Below are 22295 nucleotides of genomic sequence, written 5' to 3' on the forward strand. Positions count from 1 at the left end.
ATATTTTTTTTTTAACATTGAGAATTATATCTCCTTTCAAGACTGTAAATAATATATTTGGAACGTGTATTTTCATTCTAAGCATGCAGTCTTCGTAAGGGGCAAATTCTTTTTCCACTACCCCCTCCAGGCTGTCATATAAATCATAACCATAGACATAGTAATACTAATATACCTCATATAAAATTTTTAAACTTGAATAATATAAAATCAGAATAAATTAATTTAAAGTGAATATGACCTTGACCTTTGACCTAGATTAATTATAATTTTATACTAATTAATTTTGTTGTTCAGAAACATTACGTTCTGCCCTTGAAATGAATGCAAATTTAAGGAGAAAACTGTTTATTTGTAGAAATCATAATCAAAATAATAAATGATTACATCATGGCAATATTTTATCAAAAACAAAAAGGAATGCGTGTTAATTTTAAGTTTTTAACTTGAATGCATTTAAAGTAAATATGGAACAATGGCCTTCCTCCTTTTGGGGTAATTTGGGAATTCTTTCTTGTAATTTCTGTGCTTTCCCAAAGCCCAGATTGCCATTTGACCAAATCCAACCAAAGCAAAGATTCCAGCTTGATAAGTAATTAAAATTAATTTTGCATAATTAAAGTTTAATCGCGATTTAATTTAGTTAGTACCTGGCAAACACTGTGTCATGGTGCTGAATGTCACCCAGGACAAAACCTCATAAGTGTAATTTGGACATGATACCAAATGGTACAACATTGTAAGAGGATTTCCATTGGGCCTGGGAATCTTGCGTTCCTTAGTGCCTAATTAATTTAATTATAATTAAGTTAATTAAGTATTTAATCTTAAATTAATATTAAAAATAAATACCAGGTGGTCTCAGATCCCTCAACAACATATGAATGCTGAAATTTCCAAGTTCATATATCTATAAAATATAAAAAAAGCAACTTAATTTTTATATTTAATTTAATTTAATTTTAATTAAAATTAAAATTAAACTAACTATGAATAGCGCCAAACTCAAATAGATTTGAGTATTTCCAAAAGCTAAAAAAAATTACAATAAAAAATTTTAATACTTAAAACTAATGCAAATTTTAATATTAATTAAAATAATTAATTTTAATTACTTGGAGGGGTATATAATGGATGATTCACGTAATACCCAATGTAAAGTCCAAACAACCAATAGTAAGAGGAGTTCTATATTTTATATTAAATTAAAACATAAAACCATTTAAATGAAATAAATTAATTTAATGTCAATTAACCTTAAATAGGTTAGTGTATGGCATTGTAGCATGTGAAAAACGATGCACAAATAGTGTTTCCAATAATCTCTTTCCATAATGAAATGACCAGCAAGCTGCAGCAATACTATAAAATTAAATTCAATTTAATTTTTAATTTCAATTAAAGCATGAAATTAATATTATATATGGTACATGTATCTTAGTAGAAGTAAAAAACATTAAAATTAAAAATACAGGAAAAATATTTTAATAAAACATTTTTCCCTGTTCAAAATGTTAAAATTCCCAAGTTTTATCCTTAAAAAAATGTTTTGCAACATTTAACTTACTGTACAACTGGGTGCATTGGTTTCAAGGCAGCACCAGCTCCATAGAAAATTGCAGGTCGCGTGTATGTAATCAAATAGAGGGCCAATGGGCCAAAATATTCAGTCAAAAAGACCTAAAATAATGGCGGGAAATAAATAAATAAACTGCCATGTCATGGTCCCCATTATTTTTCACATACCCCTTTCCATGAGACTTGAGGTCCTAAATCCTTCAAGTAAATTTGGGTCCCATTTGAAATATTCAGTTCTTTTAGAACTGCCTCATCCTTTAATGGTTTGCCACCCTCTGTTTTAACATTTTTAATTAAAATAATTTGTCTAGAATATCGATTTTATGTAAATAAAGTCCACATTCAAGCTAAATTTTGGATAGCTTGCATGTGGACTTTATTAGTCTTACTTGGCTCCAATCTAAGTAGTTGCCTATGAGGACTTAGTGATTCTATTGAAAATCATTAAAACGTGTTAATTTTGATTGTCAAGTACTATTTTTAATTTATCAAAGTTAATTACTTATTTTTTGAATTTGTTTTTTGATTTCAAGCACAGTAGAGGAAGGTTGCAACTAAAATTAGAGATAAACACCAAATTTGCATAAGTACATTAAAAAAACCAAAAGAGGTAAAAACGTACTTCTTTTAGAGTAGCTACGGCTTTACCACTGCCTGATTGTAAAATTTGAACCTTTAAAAATATAAGAAAATTAGATTAAAATACGCTTAAAATTTTTAATTCTGTATAATTTTAATTTTACTTACCTCCATTTTAAGACGATAAATGTGGTTAGTTAGGACTGATTAGTAATATTAGTAAATGCGATTACTACAACTACGAGTAAAGGTTTTAATAGCGGCTATGATTATTTTTGCATTTTATGGCAAGGAAATTATTTGCGACCCTGAGAGCCTCGACGCTTGGAATCCTCTCCTCTCTCTAGGAATAAAGAGGTTCGAAGAACTTTACTAGCGCCACAGGAAGGATTTTGCGCATGCGCCGTAACGATTTGATATGAATGCATTGCAGATTCTCAATTTTAAATGGGCTAGTCCACTTTTTTTTCCACCCTGCTTAGTTGATTTTTTTTTTCAAAAATGTACTTACAAAGGTGCAGGTACTAAATGTTCTTAACAATACTTTTACAGTTTTATCAAAAAATATTTGTATTATATTTTTATAATTATTAAGCCTAAATTTAACTTAATTATCTTGGACTTCGAATCGATTCAACCAACTGAGTGTTTCCACAATCAATACTATAGCTTCCGAGGGGCTAGTCACTCTCTGTAGAGTTAAAAGTTAAGCGTTCAAGCAACTGACCAGCCTTTACTTTGCAAATGTGTAGTAAATATTTTTCTTAGAAATCGTAATTTCCAGGAAAGTGGATTTCTTTATCGATGTATTTTGGGTTTTTCTACGTTTTAGTTGAAATTTTTGGGTGAATTTTACGGGTTTTCTGATTCTTGAAAAACACGTATCAAGAGGCTACTCACTCTTTAAAAGGTTTGGGGAAACTTCAAAAATATGCGCTATCTAGTTCCAAAGAAATCATGTCACTGTGAAGTCAGAGTGAAATGCCCCTGAACCAATATTGACGGGGGATTAAAATAATATGGTATCAATGATACTTGTAACTTGTCTCTATCACATCCCAAGCACTTTACTAGGTTTAATAGTGCTCTAAAGTAGGCCTGAATATCAAATTTTTTTAAATCGAACCATTTGGAAACGATTTTACTGTCACCTCGTGGATGTTTTGTGTTCGTATTACTGAAGTTAATTATTTAAATGTAAAAATTAAGGTATTTTAAATATAAGAAAAGCATACGTATTTTTCTAGGTTTATAGAAAGTTACTTAATTTTAATTAAAATTATATCATATCATTTTAAGAAGGGGTTAAATACGTCGATTAGAGACTAACGAAAAAGCCCTACCTAGCGAGTATAACTGCAATAACACTTAGATTTAATATAAATTATGTATGTATTAGCATGAAATTTTAGAATAGTATGAATTGATTAACAAATAATTTCAGAAATAATTATAATAATATTAGTAAAATTATTTAGATAATTTTTTGCGTGAACTCCAAAATTTTATGGGCTATTATAAGTTTAAATTACAAAAATTGTACTTAAATTAATTTCAATATGCATGATCACGAAGTTTGCAATTAAATGCCTTAATTAACATAAGCTTATTTAAGATAAGGCACTTTTTCTAGGCATGCCTCAATTTGAACTTTTTTCTATAAATAATTTTTAAAATTGAGGTAAATTACCTATGTATGTATTCTTATATTTGAAACTAATTTCTAAAAGTAAGTTTAATTATTTATTTAAATTTACTGCATTATGCACGTGAATAGTTAACTTTACAAACGTCACTATTTTGAGTAGAAACCTTAAACCAGGTTAAAATAGGCGTTTGGAGAAATTTCCTTTTAAAATACTTTACAGTTAGATTTTGGGCTTCATTTCCATCACCAAACATGGTAACGGTACTATTACGAAACGCCTCCGCGTTGTCTTGCAAAAACCTACGCTATCAAGAGACACCTTGCGCTTTTAGAAGGTCTTTCGTATTCTTAATTCAAATTACAAAACCGCTATCACATTTCTAAGTCCCTGGAATCTGTTTAACAATACAATACACTGGACAGGAAATACGTGTTGGGGTTAGGTACACCTATGGAATATTGTGTCTGTAATATATGCCATTATGCCTGGTAACGTATTGGCAATTTTGGAACAAGAAAATCAAACTGTTCTTGGGGATTTCTTTTCCAATATTAATTTGACATATGTCCATATCATGTTAAACAGTTCTACAAAAGAGTTCAACTGTCGTTTGTGTTGACACTTGACGTCAAATTATTAACGACAAAAGCCGGAAACTCTTTGCCACCGTCCGGCTTATGTCTGGCTTCATTTCTGAAACTGGACATCAGTCAATATCCGAATATCCGAAATTCCTAGAAATTAATATTAAAATCTTATCTGCAGCAAACGCAAGGTGAATTATTTTGATTCAGACAATATTTATAAATGTCTCCTGTTACTATCAGAAGGGAATTGTGATGATGTTCTAGCCTTTGGTCATGGTATCACTTCGGGTGATATAAACTTAACCAAATCCTATTTAATTCACGCTTGACGAACCTCAACCATTATAGCGAGAGCCGATGGTGGGGGGGGGGGCGAAAGATGAATTGCTACGTCATATTTTTTTCTTTTCCATATAGAAACGAACGTCGGTCAGAACTAGTTTTCCACTCCAGCTAAATACGGGAGAATTGTGCGGTGGCTCTACTCGGTATGAACCTGGCGTCAAGTTTAGATGAGAGTAAGGCCGAGCTCTAAACAGGCCCTGGTTCGCCAGCTTAAGGACGTTTGAGGTAGGTTTCCTGTTGGCAAGTTAAGCGGACAATTTAAATCGTTGTTGTCCGCCCCTGCACGTTTTTAACCGCGCCTACCCCCATAGTCTATGCCATCATACGTTATTCAACCGAGCGAGCCGAGATCCGAGAGTTACCTCAAAGCTAGTTTTCTACCTTATTTCTACATTGCCGCGATACCGCTGATGACGTATTACCACCACGCGGCAGTGGATTTTAGTTAGAAGAACCGTGCAACATCACCAGTTCTTGAATCGGAAAGGTATCTGAAATCTGGCATAGCGGGTTGGCTTTCTATGGCCATAGAACTTCAGCGGCGTATCGCGTAGTTACCACCGTTTGGTTTGTAAGGGGCAAAATGGCGCGCGGTTTTACGTCAAAGAGAGATTAGACAACGGCAACCAGTCTGTGACTCTTAACGTGTGTCGCCGGTTATCTGTAATGTCCCGTTGGAAATAATTTAAGAGAGAAAAGTGAAAGTAGTGTCAATATTCACGATATGTCGCAAAGATTCGGTGCCAACGTTTACGAAAACACCTGTTTACGGTGCGGTCAAACGGTGTACCAGGTGGACAAGGTTGGACCCTTGAAGGATTTCACTTTCTTCCATCAAGGTTGTTTCAAATGTTTGGTGTGCGGTTCCAAACTTACCCTAAAGACTTATTACAATAACCAACAAGACCAGGATGACAAGGAAGTTTATTGTCAGGGTCACGTGCCTAAAACGGGACCGGGGCATTTGGATGGCGCGTCAGTTGGAATTAAAGCCGCCTTGAATGTCCCTAAAATGAACCATTTAGTGAATGACCAGATACGAGGGTTCGGTAAAGGAACCTTCGATGTCGACGCCTTGCCCATTAAGACCGCACTGGCAACTCCAAGGGCCCATGACGGTGACTCGAGACATCGGGAATCTTTAGCCGGAAGGTTCGACGCTAGTGCATTGCATATTGCTCATGGTTTGAACGCGACTAAGTTGCACAGGAGCTACAATTACACAACGGCTTACGAAAGGAGATTGGATGACTATCTTGTAAGTTCAATGTTCTCAGTCACTACCCAAGGGGGAAATATTTCAAAGGCGATTTTTGTTTTGTTCTGAAGTACTGAAATTTATTTTAAAATTAACCCTTTTCCTACCAATTTCAAATGGCTATTTTTTTCGCGACGGAAGTTAATAATTTTCAAATCTTCGCGATGTCAATTAATTTGTGTTTTGAGAGTTTTTTTTTTTTTGCCCGGGAGCTAAGGTCCGTCTTCAAAGACTGGGATAAGTCATGCATGCTGCCAAAATAACTTAAGGTTGTCCACATAACTTAAGGTGGTTTTAGGCCTATCTTTCGGGGAAGGGAAATCCTTACACGAACGGATGTTGCCACCCAATGTACTAAAGAAGTCGTCAAGGATTTTTGAGTGATTTTAAATGGTGGCCTTTGATTATAGTGGAAAATGTTAATTTAGGACAATTCTTACCATGCCGAAGTTCATGGTAAGAGATGGGTTCCGGTTTTGACCACAAGGTGGGAGTATTTAAAATTAAATCATTACGTCAGTATGACGTTATTGTATAAAACTCAACGTGTTTAGCAGAGTACAATTAAATTTTTTAATTGGTTTGAATATCATAAATATTTTTTTTCGTTATCAGTCGCGGTAAGGGTGAGGCCACGTATTTTTTGTACCGTATATTTCCTCGATTGAATCTTGTCTTGGGAAAAATTAACATCTTATCTTTAATAACTAATGTAATTAAGGATCTCGCGAACGCCTAGTTTTCCTGAAACAACTAATAGTGGTACAAACAAGGGATATATTTCCTGGTATGTTTAAAACTATCTTACGTATTTATTTATCTTTTTATTACGGGAAAAAAACGTTAATTCAAAAATAATTCCCCACCATTTTTATTCTTATTTGATCCCATATTAACCTTAGAGTCAATCTAGCATGCTGAAATTTTTTTTATCTAGAATGTAGAGCATCTTGATTTTATTTAATAATTGATTGAATTTCGTAAGCCTAACATAAATCTAGTTAATCCAATTTGGGTAATTGGTGTTATTTAGTAAATAATGAAATTAATTGGTGTTATTTAGTAAATAATGAAATTAATTAGAAGCTAATCTTAATCGCGTCTTTAATATGCAAATTATCAAATCAAAAACGATACTTAAATTAAAAATAAAACTGTATTTTCTATCTCGTTCGATAAACTCACCTCACCGTGTGTTAAATTTAGGGTATGTGATCTTGTTTGTAACAAATACCTGCAGGGCTTGTACACAGCGCGTCTTTGAGAATCCTAGATTAAAACCAGATAGACGGGATAAAACATTTTCCCGAAAATAAATTTGCCATTTAAATTTATTGTAGAATATATCCTTAGTTCATTATATATTTTTATTGATTTCGGTATGAGGAAGTCATATTTGACATAATGTAGATGCTTTTGACAAATTTACTGTTCGAATTTTATGGAATATTAGAAAAATCATAGTGCTTCGCCATTGATAAGGGAGTACTAAGCATCAATAGTTAGTTAGGTAAAAGTCGATAACAATAAATAAATCTACTTTTAACTTCGATGACACTTTTCAATAGTCAGAGGTAATGCAAATTTATCGTGAAAATAAATGTTTATGGCGTCAATAGGTTTCAGTGAATTATCCGGGCACCATTCAATAAGATGACCACTAATTATAGGGACACAGCAGTACAGGATAAAAACCTCCTTCCTGACGTCATAACCCGGCTTACCCAATCAACTTCACTCCCCCATTTACATTCCACTTAATAAAATCCTCCACCATGTAGACGTAAAAGGGAGGAGCCTTGTTCAAGTCCGCCCCTTTTGCTGTTTCCCTATAAAAAACATCTAAGTACGTCGAAACGCTTTCCCTACAAACATCAATACGTCATAAGTCAAGGGCTTAAGATTGATAAACCTGTAATTGATTGATTAGGTGGATTTCTCAAATGCAGTCATTTAAAGTAAAAAAAAAAAAGTTCGTGTAACTTAATATTAATCACGATGACGTTTTTATGATAAGTAATGGTGTAAGATGCATTCGGGTGCATAATCTAAATATATACCACCTGCTGTTTTTTAGCGCCTTTTTGGTTCCGGGGGGTCGCCATTTGCAATTCGACCCCGAACTTATGGGGGAATTTTAAGACATAATAGTGCAGTGAACCTTATCCGGGTATTTTTGTTTACACTTGACAGTACGGTAAATAAAAGCCGTCATAAATTTACGCTCATAAATAGAGCAGAGAACTTATATAACCAACCGTCCCAAAGTGAATCTAACTCTACACTTCCCTAACTTCAACCCTGAAAAACAAAATTTCCATGGAAATTGCTTTTTTTTAGAAACGCGTAGTAAAGTTTTTCCCGAGTTGTGTGACAGGTGGATTTACACCTAGATTAGTTTTGAGAGCTTTAATATAAATCAAAACTTCGGAAAACCATCCTTTCCAAATTATTTTAGGCTTAACGCATATTTTTTTCTTTGCCCCCAAAGTGAAGTTCGAGGAGCTAGCCACTCCGATTGAAGGCTAGCGATTGAGATGAGTTATTGGCCCCTCGGGGAAGATCAAAAATTATCTATCAGTCTTATCATCATTTGGTTTCGCGATCGGTTTTTTAATCTCTTTTAAAATTATTTATATGCTAACGTATCGTTTTCGTTTGAGGAACGTTTCCATACTAAAAATTGGTTTTTCCTAGAAGTCATTAAAAATGAATTTGAAAATAGCCTTAGGTGTTCATATTGATTTTCAAATTCAAAGATGATGTTATAACAGTTTGAAATATTTAGGTTAAGGACTTAAAATGATCCCGGAGTAATGTGGAATGTTATTTCTTGTTTCTTCTATTATGGGGAATCTTTCAAATTACACGTCGTATTATATTATTTTCCGTGCATCTTTTTTTTATCTGTAGAGTGTAGAGACCTTTAACCCTTGGCTCTATAATAAGTGGTCTCAGTTACGCTTGGCCAAGCACCCGTGGGACTTAGAGCGTGGAATATAGAGCGCTGATCAAATTCTGACGTCAGGGCAGGCCTCTTAAATTTGGTTGAAATTTTTCTGTATCTCACCGTGTGAAATAGCAAAATTATTTATAATCTAGTTCTGTCGTGGTTAACAGTCAATTTTAAATTATTTCTTAATTAAGCCTTAAAATAGCGAAAATTGCGTTCTGATAAAGCTTAATATCTAATTGATTTGTAGGTTTAGAAGTCAATTTCTTTTAATTAGGCTTAGCAATTACATTCTCTGTTATTATTCGAAGGATAAGTAGGCTTAGGAATACTTTAACTTCAAAAATAAACTTTAATATTCAACAAGATGAGTCGCTGGTTTGAAATAGGCTTAGTAGTTTCAAGGAAATGTTTGCAATTGACTTAATTACAACAAAACACTTAATTTCGCAATCATTACAGTATACGTAGTAACGTAGGAAGGTTAAGTTCATAAAAATATCGCCAAGTGTGTTTGTTGCCCAATTTCGTTTAAGGAGTGGGTTATTTTCTCTAGCTCCCTAACCAAATAATAAGGGAGTGTTTTATGGGTTCTTATGGTGACTTATGTGTATTCTGCGGGAGGCCTCTTTATATGTTAGAACATTTTTATTATTATCCAAGCAAACATTTACTTAAAAATCTCATAATTTAAACTCAATGTTAATGGTTAAACTGGTTTTTTTTGGGACTAGCAATAAGCTGATCCTCGCTTAAAAAGTGTAGTTGAGTATTTACATTTTTTTCCTCTTAATTTTATGGTTTATTTTCAGTCTATTACTTAATTTAATTTGTCAAAAATGTTGCTTTAAAGGGATAGTGGCATCTGAAACCTAAAACAAAATCGTTCGAAAATCTTTTAATCTTTAATATAGAGTTAAGCTGATTAAAAAATATGTATGCATTTTGCCCGATTTGCGGTATAGTTTAATGTACTTAATTTGATAATTAATGTCGGTTTATAGCAGACGGTAATTCTACAATCTAATTAAATGCAGTTTTTTCTTAGTTGCACACTTTAACTTCAAATTATTTTTAAACAATTCTAAAAAGAAAATGAAAGGTGTTTGTTTTGATGTGTTGAACATGCTACTATCACTTTAAGTATACTTCAATAATGGGGAAAACGTTGGGTACAGTGGTGTTAGTGTACAATCTGCCACACTTATGATACCTTTCTGCTCTAACTTCTGATATTAGTTATGCCTAAAATAAACCGGATACTTAGAATATCTGCCATGAAAGTTCAATTTTGAAAAATTTCTCCAAGGGTCAAATATATTTGATTGATGGTGACGTGGTGTACATATTTAGGAGGAAAAATATTTTTCATACCGTCCGGATCATATTTTTTTATTCAATCGTAAAATATACGATAAACTAGTCGGCACAGTTCAAGGGGTTATTTTTTCTATATTTTCAAGTTTCAATAACAGAAGCCAAAGGTCAAATTAAAGAAAAATCTCCCACTGGAATGTTTTAAATCCTTTTTAATATGAAATATGACATCCTGAGAGTTCAAAATTCCATAGGATTAGGCTTAACTGAAAAGCCAAGGCTTGTATTAGGTTTTGAATAACGTGGCTTCTTGATAAAAAGACTGGAGTCTCGTGGTACCTCGGATGTTAAATTTGGTGCTCAAATAATAAGTCTGTAACAAAATTTGTCTTGTTTACAATTCGTTTTAACTTCATATTATTTACTTCTAGTCTTACATTACAAATGACCTAAGCCCCCTAAAACATGATTGGTGTATCTTCGAAATATTTCACAGAAATAACATTGAAAAATATTTTATTTTCCAAGTTTAATTCTTTTTTTCTATCGCAAATTTTTAAGGTGTTTACGCATGGTTGCATTTATCTACTTAAAAAAACTTACCGGTTTTTGAGTGGGCATCCATTTATAGACTGAAAGTTTTCTATGAACCTATAGATAATTTCAACCCTAGTGTACAGCGGAGTTAGTCCCAACCTTTTTACGTAATCATATATAGAATTTATCATATAAACTTGTTTGAATTTAGAGTAAACTTAAATTGAAATGATCACTAAAGAAGGAACCACGGGTTACTGAATTTTAGTACCGAGTCTTTTTTAAACTTACGTCATTTAACAGTGGTACCAAAGCTAAGAAACTAATAGAGGAGCGAGCACCTGTAGTTATTTCAATATCTAGTAATGATTTCAGTGCCAGGTGTCATTGTATTATCGGAGAATTTTTCTCAATTTCTTAATTTCTAACTTTACGTCTAATGTGTTAAATACCAAAGTAGGTTATAATAAAAACCAACCCTTCCATTTAGCAATTTTTCTTTTAGTATTTTTTTTTCTAAATAATTTTTGGTTAGAAAATATTTTAAGAATGGTGCGCAAGCCTCAATTTTAGAAATGGGAACATCACATTTTTTACTTCTTTTACAAACCTATAATTAATTTAAAAATGGGTAGAATATTTTGGAAGAGTAAGTTTAAATGTAAGTTTTGATTTGGGGTATGAATTTAATTCTTCTGGTTCTGAGAAACCACAAACTTTGGTGTTAAACTGGTCCAGGTCTTCCTTCCCCAGGTATTAAAAATTAAATTTATCATCATTAAATCATTTTCACAGAGCTTTAATTCCACCAAAGCACGATTTAATTTTCTTAGATTTTAAGTGTAAATAATAACAATTAATATAGATTATTTGGATTGTTTTAAAAATCCTGGGTAGGCCTAGTTTTTAAGTGAAGAATAATAATTATTTAATCATAATTAATGATAAGAAAAATCTCTATAGAGATGGACAGTCATTAAAAGTATCAATTAAGTGCAATTATTAAGTATTTACCTTTCAAACACCTTAGTTTAAATACGTAACCATGTCGTGATAGTTCGTAATGGGTGCTATTTTGAAAAAAAAATCTTTTTAGTCACAATTTAGTAGTAAAGATAAACTAACTAATAAAATTAGTTTTAAGTTTTTGCCAAGGGTTTACCAATCAGTGACTGAGGTTAATTTAATTTTCAAATAGATGTGTTTTTATTTAAACGTAAATTCATTAAATTTTAAGGCGCACCTTTATGTTACCCGAGCATTTTCTTATCTCAATAATAAAATAAATTTTGGTTTTTTTTTCAATTTCTCTAAATTGCCAAAGATTATATTCTTTTAGAGAGTTAATATCTGAAGAAATTGTTTAAATTATACTGGTTTCATTCAGTCAGGTTGCTTGGTTCCTTTTTTTCTTTTTTTTTTATCTGGCAGGAAAGATAGTCGCGTGACAATATAGTCAAAGACAATAGGGTCGGGATTTTTGAAAACCGGTTTTGAATGCTTTCTTTTGTCATATATTTTGGGGCGCAATTCTTAACTAATTAATGTACTATCTCTGGGGTTCAAAATAAACTTTAATACTGGGTCAAGATCGTACGTAACATTAACATAATCAACAGTAAAAGTAAGTTAAAGAAACTGAAATTACTCATTACTAGTTTTTATCATGGATAAAACTCTATCTAACAATAGGTAGCACTTTGAAATAATTTCAATTTAACTTAAAAACGGTAGCTCTAAATGAAAAATGTCATTTAACATTTTAAAATTGCACATTCAGAAACACCCTGTATATCCCTCCCTCCCTCCCAAAATAAATAAAAATGTAACATATCTGCTTAAATATCCGTGATAACTTTGTCGTGAATATTTAACTAGGGGTCCATGCACTTTCTGCGTAATTGAAGCCTAACTACTCATTTTATTCATTCATAGTCTGGCAACATTTTTCGTTAACAATTTCCTTGTGTTTAGAAATCCGATCTTAAACGTTTCTTGACGCCAGCACAAACAAACAAAACACCAACACCACCTTTGTCTACCCCATCAAAAGTTAAAGAAAACAAAATATCATATCATCTAGGGCCTCTTAGGAGGACTAAAAACCATCCAAAATTCAACGCTGTCAAAAGTTTCGTATTAAAATGTAGAAAATTAGTTTCAAGTTTTTTGGATGTGCTTCCCTTGTTGGAATCGAGACTTAAGTTTATATAGGTATAGGAAGATTTTCGTCTGCTTTTTTTTTTCTTCATCCTTATCTTAGACACGCCTAATTTAAAACGAGAATAAAAGTGCAAATCGAAATTAGACAAAATTTTCATGCGTGAAACGTCACGCTTCTTTGAATTTTGTTTCAAGTATTGCATGTTTGTAGTTACTTCACTTGTGTACAGAAAGCCAATCATCTTTGTTTAACACGAAAACATAGCTACAATCTCATGAAAAGTTTATTTTTATTAAACGTTTTGAATGGTTAATTTCTATTCATTTGAGTTTGTGACTCCTACCCTGTAGATATTTTTGAATTAAGGTCTGATTTATATCCTCATTCGAAAATTGATTTATATTTAAATTAACTTGATGTCAGTGCAATGCCCAATTAAGGGATTTTTCTTAATAAGGAGAGTCGTTGAATTCTTGAAACGTAATCGATGGAGGACAACGCCTTAATTTTAAGTTAGTTAGGCTTAGCAATGTTTCTCTACTTCCGCAGTTTCACACCTCCACATTAACGAAAACCGTCGAAGATTCCAAAACTCGATACTTTGGCGTAGGTTGTTTTTAAAACTAATGACATGGTTCTAGTAGACCCAAGCCTCTTATGGGTGCTCTATAACCTCGGTTGGCGTAGTTAAGTCTAGTTATTTGCTGAAAATGGTTAAATCTGTGTGTAATTAGCCGAAGTATGCATGAGAGATGATTTGAACTTGGAAACTTTGGTAATGTCCTTAATTACGTAATTACTGTAAGTGAAATATTACTCTTAAGAAATGCGACGTAATTAAGGCGTATGTACTTCCGAAGGATCATGGTAATTGTAATGCAAGAAGTAGTAAACTTGAAATCCGGTACACTTGGTCGGTGACATCTGAAAAATTTATTTTTTAAAATATATCCTGATATTCGATTTGCAATCTGAGAAATAGTTTCCAAATTATGAAATCTCTTAATTTACAGTGTAAATACTAATGTTATGCCTTAGTGAAATCAATTGTAAATATATCATTTCCAGTTTTCAAACTCGACTTTTACAATATTGTATTTTATATTTCAAATTACCAGGTGTTATTATAGAATAAGTCATATTTTAATATTAATTAAATATTGTAAACTTAAGATATTGCGTAATTATGTACAGAGATATGAACTTGAAATCTCTACGAAGAAATTTACATAATTTATTCAAAAATATGCGTGGAGTATGCGGAAACGTTCCGTAGTACAAAACTATAGCTGAACTTTTTGAATAAGAATTTCGTTATGAAAGGGACTTAAGAAATAAATTATTGCGTCTCTTTAAACTCGCACTCGGATGCAGGATGCTTTTTTCGGTTTTCTTTGACTAAATTAAATGATGAAGAAATATATTTAAGAAGTTTAAAAAAAATCCTTGACTCAATCGGGCGTATTTTTTAATTCAATAAAGGGCGTTTACTCCTTTAGCTTTGAACAAATATCACAGCCGCCTTCAAAGGTAGGCCTATTCATTCATCCATGCTCATAAACCTCTTTTTAGGAATTATCCTTTCGAATTGAATGCAAATACATCCAAGCTGACGCTTTTCGTGCAATTTTCTTTATTCACAAAGAATCTTAATGGGTTTTGAATAGACAGTCACTTGAAAATTCGTAATTATTTAAGGACTGTCGAGGGTAAAGCATAAGTTTATAAGATATGTTCCATAAGTATGGCAATACCTATACTTCGTAATGCTAGAGACTTACAGCTCGAGCTAGTTCGAGAACGACAAGCGAGAATTGAAGTATTTCACTCGGTTAATTTTGCAGGACTTCCATCTTCCTTAGTCTGTTCTAAGTCTTTGACAGCGCCTCACCAGACGTCGCTTTACCTCGAATCTATGGCCTACGTCACTTCATGACAAGCTCCAGTTTGTAACCAGTGACAAACTTATAAAATATATCTTATGAACTTCATTGTGCCACAATTCTGGAAGTTGGGTAAAAGAACAGAATGTGCTGTAGTTAGTCCAAGTAAAATTATATTGCAAAATGAATTATAATAAGAAAAATACCTATTTAGGGCTAGTAAATAAACACATACCATGATGCTCAGCGCAAAGAATGTTCTAGGGATTAGAAGATTTTTGAGGTCGTGAACAGATTTAGGCCTAACTTGGTTTCCAAAATTGCCCTCGTATATGTTAGTCTTACGAATCATGCATTGCAGGGGGCATCAACACGAAATTTGGCCAGCGTAACACCACCACGGTACGCTACAATCATCTCGCGCGCCATTTTTATACATCTATGGTGAGAAACTTGTTATTTGCGAGAAATTTTGCACTCCAGAGGAAGATAATAACGTGGGAAATCTCGATCCTACATCTATCTATACGTAGGTACCAAATTATCTCGCATCTAACAATAAAATAGTTCGTAATATTCGGTAATACGCAAATATAAATTGGCCTTAGAAACTTGCTTCTCTTGGTTGCGCTGTGTCTGGTTCACGTATTACGTACAGCTTTTGGAATGTCAGTTAAATATAATTAAAATATTTGTAAAAATAGCCTTGGGGGTTCAAATATACGAAGCTTCCAATGAAACATGTGAAAATTTCTAAGAAAACAATTTTCATTCTTCAGCCAAAGTTTTATAATTTAGGTATCGAAGTCCCAAGCTTATTTTCTGATAATTGAAAAATATGAGTAGTAATAAATATAGGCAAGTATGAATTAACATGAAAGTTGTTGGTTTAGCCTTGATAGTTTTTCAAATAAAACACCTTTAAAATAGCAGTTAAGAAAACATAATAAATATATTATGCTTTCAACATTATTTAAACTAATCTCAGCTTAAAGAAAATTTTCAACATTCCTCGAATTTTTTTTATGAAAGGGGAAACGGGAAGTAAGCGTTTTTAATGTGTTTTTCTTGAAGAAATTTTTTATCTAAATTTACTTAGGCTTAAAAATCACTTTTTAAAAAGACAAATCCGGTAGAAAGTTAAGTTTGAAGTCAATTTATCTTTTTATTATCAGTTTTACCCACTTTTTATACTAGGTTTATATTACAGCCGGTTAGAAAACTATCAAATACTTGAGAATTTATTTTATTTTTTTTTGTTTTTTTAACTGAGTCATATACGGAAAGGTAAATCAGATGGTAAGGATAAATAGAGTCTTCCTTTTAACCCAATTGGTTTTAAATAGTAATTTAGGAAGAGAATTTCGATTTCTTTAATACCTTAAAAGTATCAGTATCACGTCTTTAATTGTTTAAATTGTTCCACTTCAATTATTTAATTCAGATCAGTATACATTCTAGCAGGTAAAGATAAATTTATTCGTAATGTGATATTGTATATTGTGTAATAATAAACTCTTATTAAAAATTATCATCACCCAACCAAGTTGTAATTATATAGTTTTCCTTACGAGTCGACAACGTTGTGTTGTTCTAAAGTTCCTTTTCCTAATGCTTAGCATTCCTCAAGGGGTGTAAACCTTTTTTGAAACGTTACCCCAAAATAATCCATCTTCTTTCATGAAAAAAGAAAACTCTAGCAATAGAAGCTCGCCTCGCGTTTCAGAGGGAAGCTAATTATTTGTCAACGAGTTTATGGCGAATTTCATTAACTTTTTACGACAACTCGTAAGAGACGTTACACAGACGCTGAGAATTTCTTGGGCGATAGTGCGACGTCCTAAGTAATTGATTTAATAGACCATTTTGAAAGGACCGGAAATTCCGACCTTCAGTATCACTGGAAACGTTTACAACTGTTGTCCAAGAATTTCTCATAGCCTATATATATACTTTTTTACGAAAGCTGAGAATCCAAGCTTGAATTACGGACATTATTTCTATAACAACATATACGTTAATTTCTTTCACAACTTTTCTCTTCTGAGACATAATTAAGTTAATTAACATAGTTATGTAAAACTTAGTATAACTTTAAACCTTAGCATCTCTGTGCAAGTGTTTATATTTTGTAAACATACATTATATCTATAGAGAAACATAATGAAAATTAAAGGGCCCCACAAGTTGCTTGCTAACCCCCTCGCTAACCAGTCAGGCTTTTAGTTCGTGAACAATTCAACAATGATGCCGAAATGGCGCTAGCAAGGGTTTAGCCCTGGAGAGCGTCTTGTATAACCGTTTAAAACAATTAGGATTTCAACTTGACTGCATTGTGATTATTTTTACAAACTAGGCAGGTGATACTTAGCAATTTAAATTGTTTTAAAAACCGGAAATCTTATAAGGTCAGGGTTAATTGGCCCGGGTGTTAGGTAACAATCCCTCAAAAACACCGTTTTAGAAATTGACAAAAAAAAACTGTACGAAAAACTGTACTTCTGTACTTTTTTTGAGAAGAAATTTTACAAGAATTCTTACGAGTAAAACTGAATTTCAAATCTCTCGTAATTTTTAACGCGATATCGAAATCATAAATTTATAATATTTTTGTCAAGTTCTTAAACTCAAATTTATAAAATAGGGGAAACGGTTGCCCTTGAATCGAGGATTAAGGTTGCGTTCAATTATATGTATACAATATCGTTACGTCGACAAAAAATGTACGGTATAACAAATTAACATACGATATCATAGATTTATGAATATAAATTAGATAGAAAAAGGATATATCTATTTTTTTTTCCATAATATAATTTCATTCAAATTGGGGAAGCTCTCGCTTAATATACAGCATCGTCACGTAATCGTACGTTATTGAGACCATATATTAAATGACAATTTTTATTTTATTTATGATAAACAGGATAAAGAAACTCAATGGAAGCTGGAAATGCGACACAGGGCCGAGGAGGACGCCCTCTATCGACAATTTGCCAAGAAAAGGGCGGAAGAAGAGACCCACATCAGTCAAATTATTCAGGTTTGATCATCGACCTTTCATACTTAGATATGTCATTTGCAATCGAAGCTAAGGTCCAGAGCGTAATCCATCATTTTATTTACGTGACTCCATTTCAAAATGGATATATTTTGAAATGATGTGTAACTCGAGCTTGAACAAGAACCCATATAAGACATGAGAATATATACCACACCAATCATCCTAGGTTTTCGACTTTATTGTTATAAATTTGCTAATATGGCAGTTAGCTTCATGTTAACCTGCAGATAAGGTGATGTTATAGAGGAAATTGTTTAAACGTAGGGACAAGGGAAGGTTTAAAAATTTCTGGGAGCCATTTTACAAAATGGCCGCTTTTTTCATGTATATCCACATTCATGAGTCAGCGAGTCAAGATCTATAGATTAACCTTCCACAAATTTCAAATTCAAGATGATATCAAAATAATTATTATTATATATGTCATAAAACCTTGATCGACAACTTTTACAAATAATAAAAAAAAAAGAAAAATGAAAAATCTAAAATACGATACACTTTCATTCTTTGAAATGTGTGACACAGTTTATTAAATATTATATCTCGAGGCCAGATATTATTTCAGGGTTATTTTGTCATTTGCTTTTTCTTTTTGACGTACGCGGGACTTCGGGGTGAATATCCTTTACGAACTAATGACATACTTTTTATTATATTAACATCTCTAACTAAAAGCTTCTTTTATAGATTTTTTTACCACTGTCATCCATTTAGTGTATTCGGTATTAGGAACCGGAATTATCGGTTACTATTTAACAAGGTTTTTCCCCCCTAACTTTATTTAAGGTTTAAATGTTCTGAACGAATTTTGTGAAGTGTAGGAGACACAAAAGCCATGCATGGGTGCCGATTTGGGTTTCGTTTTTTTATATTGATAGTAAGCTTTTGAAGTTTGGCGCGAGAGAAGTTTAACACGAGGTTAAGTCGTGTATCGACTGTTAATATTGTAGGCTTATCTAATCTGAGGTTTTAAGTCAAGTTCGTCCTTCGTCTAACGCGTGATAACATTTTCTTAAGATAGATTTACAATCTTAGCACATTGTAATTCACTTTAAAATACACCAATCTGCATATATATTATTCTTAGCTTTGAGACAATCATTAATATTTGACTTTAAGACACTAATTATCAATTTAACAATCCAGGAAGAATGGGAGAAAGAGCTAGAAAAACTAACGTCGAAATTTCAACACGAAATGAAACAACGCAAACGAAAAATATCGTCGGAGGACGAAAGGACCATGACGATTCGACACCAGAGAGAGCGCGAAGATCTGGACAAGAACATGACCATCAAACTGGACAGGAAAAAGGAATCCTTGACCAGGAAGCTCCTCGAGATGGAACGGGCAGCTACGGCTGACCTTGTTGATAAACACAGCAAGGAAATGATTAACCTTATCAACGAAAAACGAAACTTATACACCCTGGTATTGACATTAAAATTAATACTTTAGGCTTAATTAATGACTAACATTTAAATGCTTCATAATACAGAATCACAATTCTTACGACCGAGATGACTACATTTCGGATGATTTACCGCCATACCCTAGCAATCCACCGCCTCCATTACCGCCACATATTTACAAAATGGACATCTATCAAGACCCCTCGGTCTTCTCAGAACTTGACCAAATTGCTATCAACGTACGTATCTTAAATTATCTCCCCTTTCACGTAATTATATTTAACAAAACACTTAATTCCATAGGTGGCTCAAGAAGACCAAGGAACGTTTACGGACTTAGTTAGACAACTAATTAGCAATTGTCTAAATGACGTGGAAAAAGCCAGGTAAGGTAAAGCTTAGCTTATCGGATCTTGAAACATAAATTTAATCCGCATTCTTTCTTTCAAAAAATTAGAACGATATTCCGATGGATTACCGTGAAGAATCTTAACACAATGCATTTCGACGATGACGTCAACGCGGACACACCAATGGGAATCCTTCGAGGAATTAAACACGGTACCGAAAGTTACCACGTCCTCTTCAAAAGATTATGCAGGTAAGGCCAAGAGAGAATCGATTCAATTGTTGTTTTCACTTATTTTTTAACAACATTGTTATTTTTCTTTGTACAGTTACGCTGGTCTTCATTGCGTGGTGATTAAGGGTTATTCCAAGAGCGCCGGTTATCAACCGGGTGTCCGTTTCGAAGACAATCGGTTTAGAAATTCTTGGAACGCGGTTTACGTGGCAGGCGCGTGGCGTTACGTCCAGTGCAATTGGGGCGCGAGACACTTAGTAAACGCCAAGGAAGTTCCCAAACCTGGTTCGAGAGGCAAATCGGATAGTCTTAGATACGAATATGACGACCATTATTTCTTAACCGACCCGCGGGAATTCATCTACGAATTTTTCCCTCTTCAACCAGAATGGCAATTACTTCGTAATCCCATAACCTTGCGTGAATTCGAGGACTTGCCTTTCGTGCGTTCCCTTTTCTTCCGGTACGGTTTGTACTTCCCATACGAAAACACGAAAGCGGTTATGTTAACAGACAGCACAGGCGCGGCCACTGTTAGGATAGGAATGCCACCAAAATTGTCTTCCAGTCTTATATTTCATTACAACCTCAAGTTTTACGACAGCGACATTGACTCGTTTGACAGCGTTGGACTGAAACGTTTCGTCATGCAGTCAGTAGTTGATAACATCGTATCTTTCCGTGTGCACGCTCCTTGCAGCGGCGCGTTTCTTTTGGACGTTTTCGCCAACGCGGTGACCCCACGCGAATACCTTACCGGTGAACCCATGAAATTCAAAAGCGTTTCAAAGTTTAAAATAGTTTGCGATGACCTTCAAACTGTCATGGTACCCTTACCGGATTGCGCTAGTGGTGAATGGGGTCCTATGAAGGCGACACGGTTATTCGGGCTGATTCCCTTGACGCACGAAGACGCGTTGATCTTCTCCGGACGTGATTTGGAGATACAATTCAGAATGTCACGACCTTTGACCGATTTTATGGCCACTCTTCATAGGAATGGCGCCGACGAAAAAAAATTGGCCAAGTACATTTCTCATAAAGTAGATGACGAAATTGTCATGTTTTACGTCACATTCCCTGATGATGGACAGTATGGTATGGATGTGTACACCAGAGACGTCAATAGTGACTCCGAGATTGGGGACAAACATTTATTGACTCATTGTTGCAAATATCTTATTAATGTCTCCAAACATTCGCCTTAGTAGGTGAGTTTAGGCCTTATTGTAACAAAATTCGATTCGAAGCTGTTACTCGGAAGTATAAAATATTCAGAAATTGTCGTTATAGGATTATCATTTATCTTAGCTTATTATTAATGAGAATTTAAAACGTTCATATAAAATTAACATTCCAATCAAGAGAACCATTTTGTAATAATAATTATTCATAGAAATCTCTCTAAAATATTTAACTCGGGTATAAATAAATTAATATTTTTGATAACTATTAATGTCTAATGAATTAATATTAATATATAACCTCGTTTCGAAAGGGTAGTAAGCTTTTTTATCAAAGAAAATTTATTGTAAATAACTCTACAAGTTCGCCAGTTTTCTATTCCATTTTCTTAATATGGCAAATATAGGTGCTAATTAGAAAACCAGGCTAATATATTTTATTAAGAATGTAAATTGAAAAGGTCCATACATTTTTTGATATAATATAAATAATAGTGCCTTGTTTTGGTGCCCAATTCGTGCTTCTCTGTGAAGAACTTTAACCCCTTAATGGTGTCTAACGACCGAAAAAAACAGGAAGAAGACATTAAGGTATATAAGCTTTGTGAATGTGTGGTTTGTTTTAACTTTTGTAAAGTATTTTAACTTCTGGGAATTTACATTAAATAACTGTAATATTTATCGTGCTAATAAATTAACTGATGTAATTTATATTTACGTGTAAATTCAACTCTCATTAGGTGAGGTAAGTCCAGTGTGTGAGTGGGTTTTTAGGTGCTGTATTTTGAAAAATTTTGAATTTTTATTTACATTTGCGAAACAAATAAAGGTGCAGTAGATGTTGCATTTCCTAGCCGAGCACTAACAAACAGGTGTTTTTCAGCACCTGTACACAAGTTCTATATGGAAAACCAAAACTAATCGCGTTTAGAAATGGCTGCTCAACAATTCAAAATGTGAGTTTGAAATTGGCCCTTTCTTCCATAGAGGACTTCTAAACTTACATATAATAATTATTTATAGATTATTAACTTTGGCTACATTAATCTTCTCAACGAATTCTGATGATTCTACACAAGATCCAAAAGTTTTCACCACTTTCGGTGTCATTCAAGGCTTCACAAAACATCTAGACATACAACCCGAATTCACCAACACATCATACGTCAACTGCTTCCTTGGAATTCCTTACGCTGAACCAC

The 22295-nt window shown here is 33.3% G+C and overlaps 2 protein-coding genes across 2 annotated transcripts; one reads left to right on the forward strand and one right to left on the reverse strand.

The window, feature by feature from the left end:
- Positions 1 to 331: 331 nt before the first annotated feature.
- On the reverse strand, positions 332 to 2795 carry Sc2 (trans-2,3-enoyl-CoA reductase Sc2). The gene is made up of 13 exons (XM_089845699.1): positions 2669 to 2795; positions 2326 to 2500; positions 2201 to 2251; positions 2081 to 2132; positions 1968 to 2009; positions 1747 to 1853; positions 1568 to 1680; positions 1257 to 1362; positions 1116 to 1188; positions 989 to 1032; positions 853 to 910; positions 651 to 785; positions 332 to 584 (listed from the first exon to the last, which is right to left on the reverse strand). The coding sequence occupies exons 2-13, from the start codon at positions 2329 to 2331 to the stop codon at positions 457 to 459; spliced, it is 915 nt and encodes a 304-aa protein (XP_089701825.1). The 5' UTR covers positions 2332 to 2500; positions 2669 to 2795; the 3' UTR covers positions 332 to 456.
- Positions 2796 to 3950: 1155 nt separating this feature from the next.
- Hil (peptidase hillarin) lies at positions 3951 to 21804 on the forward strand. The gene is made up of 8 exons (XM_089845701.1): positions 3951 to 4963; positions 5050 to 5996; positions 17777 to 17893; positions 19061 to 19345; positions 19413 to 19565; positions 19630 to 19712; positions 19784 to 19927; positions 20004 to 21804. Exons 2-8 carry the CDS (start codon positions 5463 to 5465, stop codon positions 21115 to 21117), a joined length of 2430 nt encoding a protein of 809 aa, XP_089701827.1. The 5' UTR covers positions 3951 to 4963; positions 5050 to 5462; the 3' UTR covers positions 21118 to 21804.
- Positions 21805 to 22295: the final 491 nt, after the last annotated feature.

This window comes from Phalangium opilio, unplaced genomic scaffold (assembly GCF_054372755.1).
Source record: "Phalangium opilio isolate 3A_F unplaced genomic scaffold, DU_Popi_V2 ptg000079l_1, whole genome shotgun sequence".
NCBI lineage: Eukaryota > Metazoa > Arthropoda > Arachnida > Opiliones > Phalangiidae > Phalangium > Phalangium opilio.